The sequence below is a fragment of the Penicillium griseofulvum genome (assembly GCF_001561935.1).
Source record: "Penicillium griseofulvum strain PG3 chromosome Unknown contig_80, whole genome shotgun sequence".
Lineage (NCBI taxonomy): Eukaryota > Fungi > Ascomycota > Eurotiomycetes > Eurotiales > Aspergillaceae > Penicillium > Penicillium griseofulvum.
In genome coordinates this window covers 471,443-490,157 of record NW_024467471.1, presented here as the reverse complement: position 1 = coordinate 490,157, position 18,715 = coordinate 471,443, and the positions used below count along the sequence as shown (strand labels likewise).

General features: G+C 48.4%; 5 protein-coding genes across 5 annotated transcripts; 1 reads left to right on the top strand and 4 right to left on the bottom strand.

The window, feature by feature from the left end:
- Positions 1-129: 129 nt before the first annotated feature.
- On the bottom strand, positions 130-2,096 carry PGRI_012180 (uncharacterized protein; the record flags this gene model as incomplete). The annotated part of the gene is made up of 4 exons (XM_040788931.1): positions 130-989; positions 1,036-1,124; positions 1,382-1,416; positions 1,719-2,096. 4 exons carry the CDS (start codon positions 2,094-2,096, stop codon positions 130-132), a joined length of 1,362 nt encoding a protein of 453 aa, XP_040645884.1.
- Positions 2,097-3,185: 1,089 nt separating this feature from the next.
- On the bottom strand, positions 3,186-4,783 carry PGRI_012170 (DUF614 domain protein; the record flags this gene model as incomplete). Its single annotated transcript, XM_040788930.1, has 2 exons — positions 3,186-3,311; positions 3,743-4,783. 2 exons carry the CDS (start codon positions 4,781-4,783, stop codon positions 3,186-3,188), a joined length of 1,167 nt encoding a protein of 388 aa, XP_040645883.1.
- A 2,505-nt stretch (positions 4,784-7,288) lies between these two features.
- PGRI_012160 (Major facilitator superfamily domain, general substrate transporter) lies at positions 7,289-14,125 on the top strand (the record flags this gene model as incomplete). The annotated part of the gene is made up of 5 exons (XM_040788929.1): positions 7,289-9,339; positions 9,404-11,270; positions 12,046-12,416; positions 12,501-13,407; positions 13,460-14,125. 5 exons carry the CDS (start codon positions 7,289-7,291, stop codon positions 14,123-14,125), a joined length of 5,862 nt encoding a protein of 1,953 aa, XP_040645882.1.
- Positions 14,126-14,569: 444 nt separating this feature from the next.
- On the bottom strand, positions 14,570-16,594 carry PGRI_012150 (uncharacterized protein; the record flags this gene model as incomplete). Its single annotated transcript, XM_040788928.1, has 2 exons — positions 14,570-14,680; positions 14,765-16,594. The coding sequence occupies 2 exons, from the start codon at positions 16,592-16,594 to the stop codon at positions 14,570-14,572; spliced, it is 1,941 nt and encodes a 646-aa protein (XP_040645881.1).
- A 214-nt stretch (positions 16,595-16,808) lies between these two features.
- On the bottom strand, positions 16,809-18,308 carry PGRI_012140 (GDP-Man:Man(1)GlcNAc(2)-PP-dolichol alpha-1,3-mannosyltransferase; the record flags this gene model as incomplete). Its single annotated transcript, XM_040788927.1, has 1 exon — positions 16,809-18,308. One exon carries the CDS (start codon positions 18,306-18,308, stop codon positions 16,809-16,811), a length of 1,500 nt encoding a protein of 499 aa, XP_040645880.1.
- Positions 18,309-18,715: the final 407 nt, after the last annotated feature.

Sequence of the window (18,715 nt, the reverse complement as noted above, 5' to 3'; positions counted from 1 at the left end):
GGTCATGTGGATTAGGGCGCGGGGATGCAATTTAGCTATCTTGGCGGCGCCTTACTACATGTAGTACTCGGCACATAGTGGACTACCTCAAGCTATATAGCAAGTCCTTCTATAGCGACTTTCTTATCCTTAGGTCATTTCCAGAAAATCCGACGTGATAGCAGTCATAAAGCTAAGTACTCGCACACGATTCGCCAAGCCGCTTAATTTATACCAATTCCGATCAGAAACAAGAGCCATCAAATCAAGCCGTAGACTTTGCCAATCGATTGAGTAGTCCTCCTCCTTAAGTGACTCCAATTCGAATAGTATATCCTCCTCTTTTAGTCGCCTCTTCCAAAACCCGTCAGGCAATGTCCACTGCCACGCAGAAAGCATATTTCGTGTATTCTTCACATCATCCAGTGTATAGTCAATAGGACAAATCCGCTCAGCGATCAGGATCGCAATATCCAACGGTACGTGACTGTAATTAGTATGGGGCTTTGTATATTTCTTCCCGGTTTTCCTTGCCCTATCAATTGCTTTTTGAATCTCGGGAACTATAAGAGGATTCTTATAGATATCGCAGCCATACTTAAACGGGGATTTCAGCTCTGAATTAGTATGTAGCAAGTCATATTGCTTGACAAGTTTAAGCATGGCATCATTGCTTCCCCATAATTCATGGCCACGCCAGTATTTTTGGGCAGCACAAATGAATTTCTCCAATTTCCTTTCGACCAAAGTTGTTGGTATGATGTGGTTAAGAAGGGCCCAGCAGTGGGCATGGACAACAAATCCGATGTGTTCGTCTTTGAATTCACTTGGTTGTCTTCTGATGGATGCTGCGTAGAATTGAACGAAGGTGTCATCGTGTTGCAGATGAGGTGTTCTCCCACCGATTCGCGCCATACTACGGCTTTTTGGGACGATGTAGGGACGGGTGTTATCTGTTCTAATTGCAGTAATACCACTCAAAAAGTACTTGGTAGTTGGTCCTTTCATTACTGTACAAGTTAGAGTAGATTGGACCTTGACCCTTTGTAAACTCACTTGCTCGACACATGCAGGACCATATTTTGGGAAGATCTGGGAGCTCCGCCTCTTCTACTTCCTTTGATGGGATTACCACATGGCCTGGTCTGGTTATTCTGTAGTGCGTACGCTGATTTGCTCCGAACAGAATAGCAGAACGGGGCGGGTTCATGTTTTGGGAGTGAATCATTGACGGAACCTCCACTCCGCATAGGAGGCAACTTGGGTATGGTTTGGCACTTGAAGCACTAGCCATGATTGTAATGATGTGATGTGATCGGGAATTTGAATTCTGTCGAGTGTACTACATGAAGGGTTGAAATAAGAATTTCTACAGTGATGTAACAATGAATGCTCGACTTACAAACCCTTGCCTAATGCCCCGACGACTTTTACGGACTAGCTAAAACAGTTAAAAAAAAGCAGCTTATAGATATTATCTCAAATATATTTTCCTTCTTATCCTCCTAAGCCAGGTCATTTTGATTTCAATCCAATTGTCATCAAGGATAGAGGTTGTACAAGTAGCCGATCATTATTGTTCCCTGTCTCTTTACACTCTGGGCAAACCGTTGCTCTTGCTCTATATATGATTACAAGCTTGTCAATAGATCCAGATACCAAAAGAATATTTAGTTCCATTGACAAACCATCTATACATGAAATCTTCCCTGGATATGCAAAGATGTTGACTCAAGAACCCCAGCAACCCAAAGGTTCTCTAACTCATGCTGTCCAACCTTCGCTAACAGTCCATCCAGACGGGCCTCTATTTCATCGCACTCATCTTCAAACTCCGTCTGGTCTGCCAAAGCCCGAATGAACCAATATTGGCGATCCTCGCGAACGAGAGAACATTTGGGCGTTTCCGCAACCATATCAAGTCCGGTGTCTTTTACGTACGCTAATTGAGACCATAGTCGTACAAGTCCTTCACAAATATTGTCGGTGTGCTCATACTCATCATCGTCCGGGTATTTCCTAGCGTAAGCAGCTAGGGCTTCTGCCTGTTTTACAAAGGTGCGGCACTCCTTTTGGAAATTTTGCTGCCACGAGCGTGCTGGCTCGCGGTTAGACATCCTTTGCTAGGAAATAGCTCGGGGGGGTCAAGCAGATGGTGGAATTTGGACTTACCTAGATCTTCTTGTTAACAATCCGGCATCGATTGGGCTGAAAGAAAGAGACTGCGGACCTTGTTCCTAGATGTTTGGATGTCGGTTTCTTGATTGATTTATTCGGAAGTTTGCTGGGATAGGAGGTATTTATAATATTTATTTTTACCCAGCTATGCATGAAAGACATCTCAGTGGAGAAAAAAATATACCAAAGGCTTTAATTTGCACTGAGTCAAGGTCTTGGTCAGTTGGCTAGGGTTATTGAATTGAGACAAATGACAATGTCACTGTTTGACTTCTTTTTCCTTTCCTCCTGATAGGGAAAGAGCTAACAAAGCGATCATAGCTTCCTTGACGTAGGTAAAGAATGACAAAGGCAAAAAAGAATCAAAGAAACCTAATCTGTCTGACTCCTGAGAAACACGAGACATCTATTATTCTCCTTTACCGACCTGCTTCCGAAGCTTTTACCATTCGCGTCAGCGTGGTCGTAGTTGCATCTGAACACAATTGTTTATGAGAATAAAGCGCCTTCTCATCAACAACACTACCAGCAAAAGTTCTTTGATATAGCAGGCATTGTAGTTGAGTTACCAGGCTAAAGTAGGCGTGCAACGCCCGCTATATCGAAGATTTTCTACTGATAGTGGCATTGGCGAGAAGGCGCTTTATCCTTCTAAATGTTCTATCATTTTCAAATTAGGTGGATTGCTAGAGAGGGGTGAGAGAAAAGCGCGGAGTGAGGGGAGTGCAGAGAGAGGGACGTGGGGGAAGGGGAAGAGATATATCAGGTACTTTGGGTGCAAACATAGCAAACTAATTATTCAATTAAACAGAGCACAAACGTGAGGTTAAACCTGCTAGCGTCAAAGATCCCACCTGTAGATAACCAAAGCTGATAGCCAAACTACCGAGTACTCCGAAGTCCCTACAACTGTCCCAAATCAACCAAAAACATATGAATGAAAAACGCTATAACATCGCAATGCATAAAGTATATACATTTATACAAGACTCCATGCCATCCAATCCTACTCCACTGCTAAACATAGCTCATCGTCTCGGTGGCGGGCTATACGACATCGGCCCGGGGGTAGTATACGGCGAGAGCAGAGTCGCACCGCGTTCCCTAGCCGCGCCAGAACGGTACTCCTCACGCTTCTGGATCTCCTTCTCATCCTGAATCAATGTGCAGCATGTACAGCAGGTAGCTCTCACACAGTCCGACCCAATACTACCCTGAATGCCATATGCCTTTCTCGTTCTGGTGTGTTGGATAGTGGCGAGCAACCCTATGCAGGTTAGAATGGTGTTTATATATTTTTCCTGACTGCTCGGCGGCGTTGGACATCCCACCCAAGCTTGGAACTGGAAATGGAATTGAAATCGGACTTAGACTTACATTGACATCCACATAACAACCCCATCCCCGTGCACGATCCATTGCACGTCTCATAACCGAGCATGTTGGTCGGGTCCTCCTTTCTTGATTTCATCGACAGTCTGTGTTGTGTTCTCCCATACAGAATGCACGGGCATAGCATTCCCAGACAGCAGATTCCGAGATTTGAAAATTCGCACAGTCCATTGCTCCAGCCTCCGCCCTTTACCTCCTGATTTGGATGCATGGATTGGCCAGGCTGGTGGTATGTGCTCAGCTCGTCTGGCTGGGGAGCGTGTGATGTTGTCGCTCTGGTGGGTGGAGGGAAGTACGGGGATTTGGGTGACTGGAGGGGATTCTCGTCTGGGACAATGGATATGGTTTCGCTTCGCTCTGGGGCTTCGGGGTTCACTTTCTGGGGTAGTGGGCCTGGCGAGACCGGGGGTGGTGAGCTGGGAGTTTCAGGGTACGAGGCGTATTGGGTTGTTTCGATGTCGCGCTGCTGGTCCTGGGTGTGGGTGTATGGTTGTGTTGCATATGGATGAGCCGTATATGGGCGAGGAGACATTGGGGTGCTGTGCTGTTGTTGTTGAGGTACATTCGCATACTGAGGAGATATGGTCATGCCAATCTGTTGGTGCCAGTGATGCTGCTGTTGCTCTGGTATATTGGCATGCGGCTGAGTTGCGTACGTTTGAGGGGTCATCGTGCGACTTTGTTGGTCGGCTATGTTTGTATACGACTGGGTATAGGATTGGGTATAAAGTTGAGCATGCGGCTGCTCGGGCGCAATTGCGTATGTCTGAGGAGACATTGCAGTGTTATATTGGGCTTGGGCTTGCTGTTGCTGCTGTTGCTGCTGTTGCTGCTGTTGCTGCTGTTGCTGTTGTTGTTGCTGTTGCTGTTGTTGCTGCTGCTGCTGCTGCTGCTGCTGCTGCTGCTGCTGGTGGTGGTGGTGGTGGTGGTGGTTTTGAACCAAAGGTGCATAATTGGCTGGGTGCTGTTCGATGGGTGGGCAGTTGTTATAGTCTGGGATTATTCCCTGATTCTGAAATTTCTCTTCTTTCTCACTTGGTGCGTATGACCATGCTCGCTGTCGCTGCTTTGGTGATTCTTCCATTGCAAGATGCTGCGGGGGAGCACTCGGGTCCGCCGGGGGAGGGGATGATATATCCCGTTTGTAGGATGGGTGCATCTCAAGTGGTGTTTCCATAAATGAATATCTCTGGCGATTTCCTCCGACTGTGGTATCCAAGTTCAAGCGACTCATTTTTAAGTTAGAGTATGTTTGCTGAATCTGCTACCAAGTAAATGGATATAATTCTGATCGAGATTTCTTGAATAGTGAAATAGTTGGTTTGGACCAAAGCAGACAGTTGAACAAAGTGAGAACCTGGACATGCGACTCAACGGCTTTCCCACGGGGATTAACATAGGAAGTAACAGAACTGATCGACAGTCTAAGCTACTGCATAGCCCGTGTGAACGAAGGCGCATGGTGGAAGGACGCCGACATTAAACTAAAGAGTGGAAGACCATAGGAACCTTGTAAGCGGGGAGTACAAAAGTCAGAGCTCGGGGATCTCCCATAATCTCCTCTTTCTTGTCCTTTTTTACAGGGAAGATGGCTGAGATCAAATCCTGGTCTTTCCCCCTAATGCATCTTCTTCACATCGTTAAGGCTTCTGGTTGGTTGATGACCCGCTCGGCTCCCAATCACTTCACATCTATCTCATCACATCACATCTTAAGCGCTGTTGGTTTTAGGAAATATATTATGCCCAAGCTTTTGTGGAAGATAAGCTAATTAGATGAGATATCTGGAATGTGGATTATATATGGTTCATTTTAATATGGAGTACCTACGCGTTGACCTGGGGTTTCCCATTCCAAATGCCGCTTTGATGAGCTAAAAGTCAGGCTCAGTAAATTTCAGCCTGGGCTCAGACCTACTAGCTAAACTGGTTAGAGTTGATCACCTGATATATTAGTGAATTCTATGTCTGAGGCACCAAGGCACCACAATACAATTGGCCTTAAAACCTCCAATCTCCAATATAGAATTTCAAACCACAAAAAAAACGAGATATTCAAACTTAAGTGATTGGCTTGAAACCAATGAACTCTTCCCTCCAGCCTATGGCCCCTAATTGTCCATCCAGAGTCATCGTGTCCAGGGGCCCGAATTAGTGGCTAAACAATCCAACCAATTGGATATCTAGCTTCAGGTCTTTAGGAACTTGGAGCTTGATCCAGATAATACTTGCTTGGTCGGGGTCCGGTGATCCATCTGTAGTATGATCTGCCATGGTTGAAGAGATGTAAGAAGGATCTTTGGAGTTTGGGTTCATGATTAGATATATCGGCAGCCGCTAGTGGCAAGGTCTACTATGTAGGTTAATCCGCGTAGCAAACAACCCCTTTTCCGATTAGGACTAGTAGCACTCTTCAGCAAAGAAACAAATAAAGCAAGCACGAAGGTAATAATAATAATATGTGCCAATAGACCAGATCGTATATTCAAACACCAAGCTCTTTGTGATAGGACAGGTGTCTAAAAGTCGAGGGTTGCACGTGATAGGACGTGTATGTATTTGATATAGCGTAGGCCGCTCCCGAGGTCACCCCAGACTTGGCAGTGCTCAGATGACGACAGAGTGCACCTGGCCGGACCAGAGGGTTTATGTAATGCCCAGCGTTCGGTGGATTACCAAAGCGTGCTCAAATCTACTGAGCAAAAGGCGGCAAGACCTGAGCACTAAAAAGGGGAAAGCCAAGACGCCGAGGAAATCAAGTATGTAGGAACATACTACGAAGTCATGTAGTCACTAAACAGGCAGCAGTTTGGATTTATTCTTTACCGCTTGGTCTTGGCCAATTATATCTAAATGTTCTTCTCCAGATAAGGTCACTTTCGTGGCTTTTCAAAAAGTGGGGACAATTTAATCTGCAACAGTTTCTAATTCTCTTTTATGGGGACAAAGGCTCCGGGATATAAGCCTTGATTTTAGTTGAGGCTTAATGGTTCCCGAGGAACCTAGGAGGTTCATTTGAAACCTGAAGATATTTGAACAAACAAATTGATCACCTATTAGCGATCGCCACGCCTGCACACTATGCATTGAGAGCGATGATTGGTGAATCAAAATAAAGATAGGACAAGCCGAAAATGTTATTGGATATATGTATTGTGAAGATCTATCTAATGCCTATTGTATATATTCCTATAATCTATGTATCTTCTTCTTCTTATATACAGGAAACCCCTAGCCAGAAAAGAAGAGAATCTGTCAGACGTTGCACCAAAGAGTAAGTACTTGTAGCTGGTATTCTCAGAAAGAGGCAAACTCCCCGATTTCTTATTCTTTTTTTATTCCCTTTTTCATAACTTGATATTTCTTATTCTCTTTCTATTCTCTTTCTTATTCTCTCCTTATCCTCTCCCTCTTATTCTCTCTATCACATTTCATCTTCTTTATCTTTCTATTTTTTTCCTAATTTGGAATTGGATCCACTCAAGGGCGGTGACGATCCAAGGCCCTCTCTCTCAAACTTCCAAGTTCATCAATTCCCTTGACTCTTCTCATTCCCCTTTCTGCGGCTTTTTTCAGCCTGTAAGATCTCTCTCTTCAACAACGTGCATAACTCTTTTCCTTCCATAGAATCTGACATCTTTCCTCTTAGCCTTTCTAATCCTTGCTTTTTTTTTTTACGCCTAACCACTCCGGTTTCCGCTTCATACCATCCCAACCTGTACTTGACCAATGTCCTCCTCATGTCCAACTCGCCGTCCGTTCCCGAAGATACCTTGCCTAACCCCTTGGTGACACCTGCTACACCTGCCCAACATGATTGCTCCAAGGATATCTACGGTACCCCACGTCACTTCCGGGATAATCTGTCTCAAGGACCTAGGGAGGTATTATCACCATCGCGCGCTGAATCTCCCACCCATTCCTGGTCTCAACCCACTCGATTATCTTCTCTAAAAAGGACCGCCACCACACCTCCGGAGAATACGGCCCAACCGGATATTGTCTACAGGCCTCAGCTGTCAGAACGTGACAGCATCTTTGCTACTCATTACCTCCCTTCAGATAGCGTCGCAAATACCCCACAATTACCCCCCGAAAAGGCCTTGGGCAATGAATGTCAGGTCAACTTGATCCCTAGCCTCGATGATGCATCCGTGTCTCCAAGTGCATTCTCCAAGGTCTCTCCCCACCGTTTGAGCGTCGACCCTTCCCACATGGAAGTTGACGTCCACAGAAACTCTCCATTGCGTTCCTCTGCCCTATTTTCATCCACCGATATCCCTCGTTTATCTCTCCTGCGCGCATCTACCTCGCCGACTGACCCAAAGAAAACCGAGGTTGAGACGGGCGTGCAGGCTCATTTGGGATCTCACCGGTACAAGGTGTCATTGGATCACACAGGTACGAAAACCAGTCGGCCTCAAGGCACTTTACCTGAACGGAATCTCTTCCCGTCAACACTAGATGATGTCTCTCATACATCTCACTCTTTGACCATCCTATCCTCTGGCCAGGGCTCTCACGCCAGTCAGGATCTCTTATCCTACAGTCCAAAAGAAGAAACCCCCCATACCCCTGTTGCGCCCGAACGAAGCCCCAGCAGAGGTCGTCGTGGCCGGGTTGACAGTTCAATTGAAGCCAATTTGCCCAATTCGGAGCCGACTTCTAATGTGCGCAGCCGTAAGTCCAGCCACTACCTGGGCCTCTTCAAAGAAAACACAACCACTTCTTCACCGGATCGCAAACGACGGGAGGATCGCGGCCCATCACAAGATGAGACGTTGGAGTCGAGGGATCACACCATGGATCATGAACAAGAACCACGCCGTTCAGAGCAGGAAACTTCGCTTCGTAAAAGCATATCACTCTCCGCACTTGGCGATGCTCCGTCTTTCCAACCTCCGGACGAGTCCTCTCAGACCATGCATGACGATGTGCCCTCCAAGCGTCGCCCTACAGCGTTGCCTCGCAGCTTGCTGGAAGAGATCCGAAATTTCCATCTCACACCTGGCGGTAGCCATGGATCTTCTTTCTCCAAAAGCATTCCAACTCAATATTCAGAGCGCACCCGCGACTACTTCCAGAAGGATCCTGATCTTGAGGTATCCCCGACTGACTCTTTCGAGGAAGAAGAGCGTTGTGAATCAAGGCAGTTTGGGGTTGAGGAGGAGGAAAATGAGCAGATCTCTTCTGCGGTTTACTTCCCCCACGAGCGGACAGTGCCTGATGGCGCTGATGCGCTGCAACAATTTCCTGATAGGCCTCATGATGGACATCCGGGTCAGCTGTCAGCCGCGGAGAAAGGTCATGAGCTGATGTTAGTACCAGAACGTAGCGATTCACCCGAAAAGGAAATCAGCCATGTGGATATATCCTTTCGATCTAAGAATGAAAGTAAGATCCTTTATGGCGATATCCATTCTCCTCGAGAGACTCTGCCAGACAAGCCTTTGGGTACCATCTCTGAATGCAGCTATGATGCAACATACGATTCTGAAGCCGAACCGTCAGCGGATGAAAGTATACACTCTGCAAATGATCTGACTGACGAGGCGGAAACCCCCACTGCCACACCGACCCAGAAATCCCGGCTTCTCTCTCGCCCCAAACCCCCGCCCCCGAGGCCTCTTGGTGCCGTGGAATTGAAGCCCTATCGACATCAGGTTGGCGGCCACACGACTGTTTTCCGATTTTCCAGACGCGCTGTCTGCAAGCAGCTGAACAACCGAGAGAATGAGTTCTACGAACGCATTGAGCTGAGACACCCAGATATGCTGGTGTTTCTTCCAAAGTATGTATAATCTATTCCATGAAAACCAGACAGTTATTAGCGGGAATATTAATATTCTGGTCAGATACATTGGAGTGCTGAATGTCACCTTCTCGAAGACATCTAAACGAAAGGACCAGGCAGTTCAAGAGACAACACCTGCCAATGGAACTTCAGCTCTCAGCTCTCAGCTTCACGAGGCAGCGGAGCCACATGAGCCACAGCGAATTGTTAGCCAGTCACAAGTCACAGGAGTGATCCCCAAGGTCATTCTTGAGAACAATCGCCACATCATTCCTGCCGATCTTTTTACCCGCCAGCAGCGACCGCGCACAGCAGATGCTTCGATAAATCGCGCTCGATCTGTTGATGGCCTCGAGGGTATGTCAGTAGAGTCTGACCCGTCGGCTCTGAGCAAGCGGGCCAAGATCTGGGGCGCCACAACCGTCAATCTCAAGCTTCAGGAGCAGGTTCTTCGCGAGGTATTCAGCCCTCCTGCCATTCATCATCATCGACGGCATGCTCGTGGTCATGTCCATCTGCCAAGAGCTCATTCCGACATGCCCACAACCACACGCCGCCGAGGAAACCTATCAGAAGACAACACAGCCGGCAATCGACGACCAACCCCTGGGCCAATCGAAGCTCTGAAGACGGAAGCGATTGACATAAAGGTGCCCCCTAATGAAGGCCCTGCTCTTTCATCGTCGGCCTCGACTGCCCTAGATGCCAATCAGAACCGCCTGGAGAAAATCCGGACTGAGGAGGAGCCTAACCGAGCAAGCTCGCTCTCTCGTGCTTCTCACACAAGACGGCGGCATTCTGGGAGTGGCCTCCGGAGACGTGGCAGCATGGACTCTCGCAACCAAGGAGAGCTCATGTTCTTCGATGACGATGATTATGGCGCTGACAAGGAGGATGAGATTTTCTCTATGGAAGCCGACGCTCCAATGTCGGCTACTTCTTCCACCGCTAAACGTTCAGCTTCACCAGTTTCAGAAAACAACTCGACCAATGGTCACCCTGCAGCCGAAGTTTTCCCTTCTAGCATAACTTCTGATCCAACTCGTTTCAAACCGAAAGAGCCTCTCAACGCGGTTTTACCTAGCAACCCTAAAGAGGCACAACTCAGGAAGGACGAAAGAGTGCAGTTCTTCCTCCTCCTTGAGGATTTAACAGCTGGTATGAATAAACCATGCGTGTTGGATTTGAAGATGGGCACCAGACAGTATGGTATCGAAGCGAATGAGAAGAAGAAGAAGTCTCAGCGACGTAAATGCCAGTCCACTACTTCCCAGCAGCTGGGTGTACGGCTCTGTGGCATGCAGTCTTGGAACGTCAAGAAGCAGGAGTACATCTTTGAAGACAAGTATTTCGGACGGGATTTGAAATCTGGTCGTGAGTTCCAGGATGCACTCACTCGGTTCCTTTACGACGGTGTCAGCTATGCCAGCGTTGCCAAAAAGATCCCTGTCATTTTGGAAAAATTAGCTCTATTAGAACACATGATTCGGCAGCTAGATAGCTACCGGCTCTATGCTAGTAGTCTCTTGATTCTTTATGACGGAGAACCACAAGCCCCACCTCAGCAGGAACCGCCTCGTTCTGGCGAACGCACGTCACTCAAACATGGAACCTCCGAAGATGGCCAAAGCAGAATGAACGTTCAACTGAAGATTGTCGATTTCGCTAATTGTGTCACTGGCGAGGACGAACTTCCTCCAGATACGCCATGTCCACCTCACACCCCGCACGATATTGATCGTGGATATCTGCGTGGCTTGCGCACACTCCGGATGTATTTCCAGCGCATCCTGAAAGAGGTTACTCTGGATGAATTTGTGGAACGAGGTGAAGGTGAAGCCATCGCGCTGGGCTCTCAACCCGCGGCTCGTGAGAGGCCCTCTGCTCAGTATTGGGATGAGACTATGATGGAATCCGACGCGGGTGAAGTCAGTTTCTAGTTCTTTTTTTTTCATTTTCTTTTGCTTTCTTGGTTTTCAAATCTCGGCCCACTGCCGATACGTGGCGTTCGGAGGATAGACCCTTCCACTGTGAAACGCCAGCATTCATATGCACCAGTGCCTGATCTCGCCTGATCGACATTACGAAATAACGACCCAGCCCTTCAATGGGTGCTTCTATGATCCCCGTCAACGCTTGGATGCATTTAGAGTCGTTTGAAGTTCTTATTTTGCCTTGTTATTGCTTTTCTTCAAGCCTTTTGTCTGTTCTTTTCTCGGGCGTGTATCAGTTTTCTCAGTTGTTTTGATATTGATAATACCCCCAATGTCTCCAAATCCTTTTTTTTTCGGTCTGCATGATCCTACTTGTACATGAGTATTCTTTTTCTTATCTCTAGATGGCCAATTTCCCTCGATTTCTACTATTTCACAATATATTCCTTGTAAAATGACGTGATCCGACATAGACTGGAATGAGTCACGTGGAATGACTCCAACTTTCTCCGCTCTTTGAAGTTCTTCCCCTCAGCTTCCCTTGACTACTTTTAACTGACATACAATATTATCTTATCCCTCAATAATGTTGCAGTGAACATAACTCTCCATCAGAAGTCGAATTCCAATGACGTAGCATTGAACAACACAACCTCGGGATCCACCCAGCTGACACCGTTCGTTCCCCACCTTTGAACGATCCTGGGCAATCGTCCTCAGAATCTCAGGGTTGCCAAATCGTGAACGCCCTATAGTTCGACCTCAATAGCCGTCCCGTCTTCCATACCCATCTGGACCAACCTATCTTACGCTTCCCCTCAGCAAAGAGCAGATACAGCCTAGCGCAACCGGTGCGGAGAAGGCAACCACTATGACAATCGATAAGCGGGACTTCGACGCGAACCGCCCGCTCCTCAAGGATATCGATGCAGAACATGACACAACCGACCGAAGCGCAGAGCCATCACGGTTAAGGCCTGGGTCACGAAACTCACGGAGCTCCGGTAATGACGGACTAGGTCTACGGAGTGATGATGGGCTACTGAGCGATGTCGTCGAGGAGCTTGTCGAGCGGGACAGACGGAAGATGCAGAAGGAGGTTATTAGAGTGCTTAGCTTTGCATGGGGTGTTGTCACATGGTAACGAACCCCCTTCTCCTTGCTATCATACTGAGAAGATCCCATTTGGAGCCCTGGAAGCTAACTTCTGTTCGTGTCTTGCAGCTTGGGAGCTGGCAGTATCACTGCTTTCTCTTTATATGGCCATCTGTTCCTTACTAGACTCCATTACTCGCAGTTCCAGGTCAATGCCGTTTCTATCGCCGCTGAAATCGCAATGTACCTTCCCGTCCCCTTGTTCGGCTATTTGTGTGATCGGTACAGCCCGTCTCCACTAGCTATGTTCTCCGGACTGGTATTTGGAATCGGGTATCTCCTCGCGGCGTTCACGTATAAGAGCGGCCCGACTACTGAGGCGGGCGGGTCTGGGTGGCCCTTCTGGGTGATGATCGTGGCGTTTATCGCTATTGGTATGGGGACTAGCTGCATGTATCTCGCAGCTGTTGCAACATGCGCCAAGAACTTCGGCAGGGGAAAGCACAAGGGGATCATGCTAGCTGTTCCCATTGCGGCGTTCGGCCTCAGTGGTATGTGGCAGAGCCAGCTCGGTGTGTATATGTTCTATGAACGTCTCGAGGATGGGAGTCACGGTGATCTTGATGTTTTTAAATACTTCGTCTTTCTGGCGCTTCTGCTGCTTGGAATTGGTGTCATCGGTACCTTTGCATTGCGCATCGTGGAGGATGATGATAAGTATATTGATGAAACGGTTGAAGAACTGGAACGCAGCGGACTACTGGAGGAGAGTGATTTCTTCCGGCCACGGAATGAAATCAGGCAAGCGGTTGAGTACGGTACGTTCTCTGATGCATTCGACGAAGAGGGGTCAGCCCTGTCCGACGAAGAGCGCGAGCAGCAAAGGCTAGAGAAGGAACGTGAGGAAGAGGAGCGCCGGAAAAAGAACTGGCTACTCAACTATGAAACCCGTGTGTTCCTACAAGATAACACCATGTGGTGGCTGGCTGCAGGCTTCTTCTTGGTCACCGGCCCCGGCGAATCGTACATCAACAACGTGAGTAACTACAATCTCAACTCCACACCATAAGCTAACCTATCATACAAAGCTGGGCACAATTATCCCAACCCTCACACCTCAATCATATCCCACAGGCGCATCACCCCCAGCCGGATCCCCCTCAACCCATGTCACAACCGTAGCCCTAACATCGACCATTGCCCGCCTCCTAACAGGCTCTCTCTCCGATTTCTTCGCACCCCCAGCAACACATCTCTTCCCTTCACTTACCGAAGGATCTCGACAAACACACCCAGCGTCTTCATCCTCACGTCTCACTCTATCCCGCATGACCTTCCTCATCCCCTCAGCCTTCCTCCTCTTCCTAGGCTATCTTCTCCTCGCCTCACCCCTCCCACTAGCGCACCCAGGCATCTTCAACTTAACAACCGCTCTAATAGGCTTCGGGTACGGAAGCGCTTTCTCCCTCACTCCCATCATCATATCCGTCGTCTGGGGCGTCGAGAACTTTGCCACGAACTGGGGCATCGTTGCCATGATGCCTGCGGCTGGTGCCGCGCTGTGGGGAGTTGTCTACTCCGCCGCCTATCAGAATGCTATAGATCATGGCGATGGTGGCTTTTCTGATCGTCAGTGCCATGGATGGCGATGCTATGGCTTCTGGGCTGTTGGCTGCACAGTTAGTGTCTGGGTTGCTGTTTTGGCTTGGTTCGCTGCTTGGAGGGGGTGGAAGAAGAGGGGAGTTGTTGTTTAGTGTGGTTTGATTTTGGCGTTCGGCTTTGGGATGTCTAATCTGTTTGATATCTGTTTGATATGGGCGTTAATATTGGGTTCTATACATGGACTTTTGGCATTTGCATATAGCTAGGCATTTTTGATTTCGGGGATTTCCGTTTTGATATTCAAATACAATATTTGCACGAAGAAGCAATCGCTGCTTTCTTAGGTGGCATACTCCTTGGACTATCGTATACCAACTGGCATCTAATTAATAGGAATGTTCAAACCAACAGGACATCTCTAGAGGGCAATATCCAATTTCCCAGCCAAAAAGAGAGACAGGGTAGATATTAGAAGTCCAATAGTTGAGCAATTAACCAAAAATAAACTAACACCAAATTGGATGCAACATCCACAATGCAAGGCGTCGACGCTGTGTAATATCCCAGGCTAAAGATGGCAATAACCAAAAACAAACCTAAATGTCCGTTGAACTCGGATCAAGTCCAGTGAACACTTTGTACAGCCGCTTACTCGCAGCAGGTCCAATACGCGCATTCGTCAAGGATCCATTTTTGTTCGCGCATTTCTATAACAGTTAGCACATGAGATTCAGAAGAAGATCCAGAGCCGTAAGATAGAACCAGAATACAGCATAAGAAAGACAACCTACCTTGATATCCTCTAGCATCATAGCGCCATTCATCCGCATTGCACGGGTCAAATCCGCAACACAGGGATATTGTCCCGCAATTCCGTATGCCATAGGAGCCGTCACGCGATTGACTTCCTGAATCATCTTGATGAATGTATCCTGCTTGTCGATACCGGTCTTCACTTGTCCCGTATCCATACAGAATGCAGCATTGTGGGCTTCCTGTCGTTCACGACGGTACGGGACTGTCGAGATATGCTCGGTGAAATTCTTAATCCATTCTGCGGAGTCACCTGGCGTTGTCGTGTGGTGGATGAGACATGAGTGTGTGACTTGCAGTTCGAGGAGAGCGTCTTCGACAGTCTCGTCGTCGACGAGGGGTGTTGTGTCTTGTGTTTTCTTTTTTCGGGGTTTGCGGGTTGTTGTTTCGTCTGGTGGTGTAGTGGTTTCGGCGAGTTGGCGCAGGACTTCGGCTTGGAAGGCTCTGTTTCGTGCGTTTGTGTTTTTGCGCATTAAAGCATTCAGGCCTTCGATTAGGTAGATGGGTTTGCAATCTGGGTAGGCGCTTTTTATTCGGAGGACGTGGATTTCTAGCGTTTCTCTTTCTGTGTTGTCTTGTGGGGTGACCATGTTGATGAATTGCTGTGCGGGTAATAGGCACAGGACGTGGTCTTCTTTTTGGATGAAGGGTGGACAGGGTTCCCAGTATCGTAGGGTTCTGTTGTACGTGGCGTTCATTTTGCGACGCCATTTTACTACGTTTGGAATTGCGCTTGTGAAGAATGTATGTTCGACGCCGAGGCGTTTCATGAACTCGACGGTTTGAGTGCCGACGCTGCTGTCTTCCAGAGATGTAGACATGTCCATGATCATCTCTGGTGTTGAATCCTTTTTGTTCACTTTCAGCTTGTTGACGCTCGCGATATCGGCTGCCCGTTGTTTCTCTTTCGCTTTCTCTTCTTTGAGTTTCAGCTTGCGCTCTTTCTCGAGCTGGCGTTCTCGTTCTCGCTGTAGCTTTGCCTCTTCGCGTGCTTTGGCCTTTGCTTCCTTTTCAGCAGTGGTAAGCTTGCTTGTTGTCTTCTTTGTTGTCTTCCGAGGTGCTGCTGGTTCATCAATGTCGTCGTCGGAGAGCACCTCCGCAGGCGCAGGTTTCAAGCTGGTGCCTTTCTGTTTTCGAGTACCAGACTTTGTCTTGGGGCCTGAAGTATGTTCCTCGCTAAGGCGAGATAGTAGACGAGCAGTCGACTCAGAGAAAATAGGAGTTGAGGCAGTAGGCTTTTTCAATAGGTCAGAAAACTCCGGCAGCGCGAACGGATCGCTGAATTCATCAATATCACTACGCCCTCGGAAACTCGAGGGCGGAGGCATGGGGTCCGTTAATACGTCATCGCCATCAAGCGCAATGATATCCCGGGTTGAAAGCTGCGATTTCCGCGGGGGCTTTGGCAAAGCAGCTGGGGCCGAAGAGGTAAAGACAATTGGATCCGACTCTTCCACGCGCGATTGGGATGGCTCCTTCTGCGCCGCAGCGTTTACTGGCGGTAGGTCAAAATCGTCGTCGGAGATCGAGAACCAAGGCTCTGCCGCAGAAGCTGGAGCTCGAGGTTCGTTTGGCGTGGTGCTTTGTCGCAGAGAAGTGTCTTCATCGCTCACTCGCCGTTTCTTGGCGGGCTTGTCGAAAACGTCATCGTAATCGAAAATAGATGTATCGAACGGGTCTGACGAAATCGGAATGAGCTGGTGGGATGGACCTCGCGATGGGAGTTCGGCTGGCTGTTGCGGCTTTGGCGGTTGGGGCTTTGGTGGGATAGGAGGATCGGAGGATAGGAGGTCTATTATTTCTGGCATATTGAGAGACCCCAATGCCACTAGGGCCGGCAAGTAAGGATAAAGATGGATTGATAGAGGGGCGACGCGACGTCACCGCGAACAAAACACGAGGTCATGTGACTGATATCGGAAAGAGGGTGGAACAATGTTCAGTAGAGATGAGAAACTGGTGTAACTTGAAAAAGAATAAATTAATGTAAAGTACACCTATTTAATGCATGAGCTATATGGATTACAGCATTCGAAGTAAAATTGCGGCCATCAATGCAAAAACAGCCCCAACAAGACTGAGAATAACAAAGACCTGCTGCCACCCATTGAATGGTCTTCTTTCAGCGCTGAGCATGGTGGAGATCTCTTCTTCTAGCCTGTCTCCCATGGCTGTGAGTGAGAATTCCTGCTGCGCTCTGTTCTTGCCAGCAAGAGCCATGCGTTGAAGATCCTCTTGGCTCAGCCCGTAAAGTGCCTTGTCCATCACAGCAGTCCACTCTTCATCTGCATGGGCGTCCCGGAGCCAGCCCGTTTCACCCTCGACAATTGTCTCCAGGGGACCGCCAGTATTAGATGCCAATACTGGGAGGCCAACGCGCATTGCTTCCACAGGTACAATGCCAAAGTGCTCGTTGATTGGTGTGTAGAGAAGGAGCTTTGATTGCGCCAACAGGGTATCTTTGAATGCAGTGGGAACAGAAAGAAGAAATAGAACATCGATATTGTCGGGGATTGAAAGCGCAGATAGCACTGTTTTGGAGGTTGCGGTCTTCAATCCGAGACTGGTCGCGAGCTCATCTAGCTCTTGATGGTAGTGAACATTCTCGTGGACACGATTATCGTAACCGCCTGCAAAATGCCATGTTAGAATGTATCGAAATCGGAAACCCATGCACAATTTCTTACCAGCAATCACCAGCCGCGTCCCTTTCCTCTTCTCCGCTCCCAGTCTATTATAAGCACGAATTGCCAACCCCATATCCTTCTTACGCTCGAAGCGATTGATGCTGAGCAAGATCTTCTTCCCACCCCAGAGAGGGTCTTCCTTCACTTTCTCAGGCACCGATACCCCAGCATCCATATCGACACACGGATAAACCACCTCCACATCACCCAGCCGGTCTGAGCCAAAGACATCACGCACAACCCCGCGGGAGAACTTAGAGTTCGCAACAACCCGATCCGACGCGCTCATCGCCCATCCTTCAAACCAATCAAACGGAAACCGGTACAACACCTTCGCCAAGCGAAGAAGCGAGCCGCCCTCATCTCGGCGCGCAAGCAATTGATCCGGGAAGTGACAGTAGAAGAGGATGCGCTGGCGTCGGGACTGGCGCGGGCGACCGAATGATTTCAAAAATGGCACACAGGCCGGTAACTGATCTACAATGAAGATATCGTCGCGGTCCTCCTCGGCATCGGTGGTTGTAGTAGCTGTCCCCCTTGTCCCAAGCTCGCCTAGTAGTGACACGGTAAGATGTAGCTGGCGCAGCGCAGCCATGAGGATGTGGAGTCGGCCGCAAACATGGGCGGGGAAGATGGTGTTCCCGCGCACTCGGACGTCCAGCGTTCCATCGCGCGCCTCGTCGAAGCAATGCGCCTTATCGCGGTGGGAGGTGTAGATCGTTACGCGGTGGCCTCGGTTCTGAAGGGCTAGGGCGAGGTCGATTATTAGTCGCTCAGCACCTCCGATACCCAGATCCGGGTGGATTATTGTCACATTGGACCGTTTGAGGCCCATGGTGAGTTGTTTTTGGAGCTTGGAGATTGGAGATGTCGTTGCGACAAGCTTAAAGACACGTGGGGTATACGCGTCATGTGATGGCAAATATACTACAGTGTTATCTCACAGATTTAATAGATTTATTTGTCGGATTCTTGTCTCGGTCGATCCTTATTTCTTTTAATCGGCAAATAGGGCATAGGCCGTTACGCTGTGGTGTTCTCAAGGCCGTGGTGGACTGAGAGTCTTGGTTAATGGGCTATCATGACTATATGTAGATGTCAAGTGCCGACTATTCTTATTGATCAATAAGATTAAAAGATATAGTCTTTAACGCAACGTAGTTAAAGAGAATGTAAGGTAATATTTCACACAAATGGTGCAACAAGAACAGTATGTTGCTCCAATTATATACTTGCTCTCAA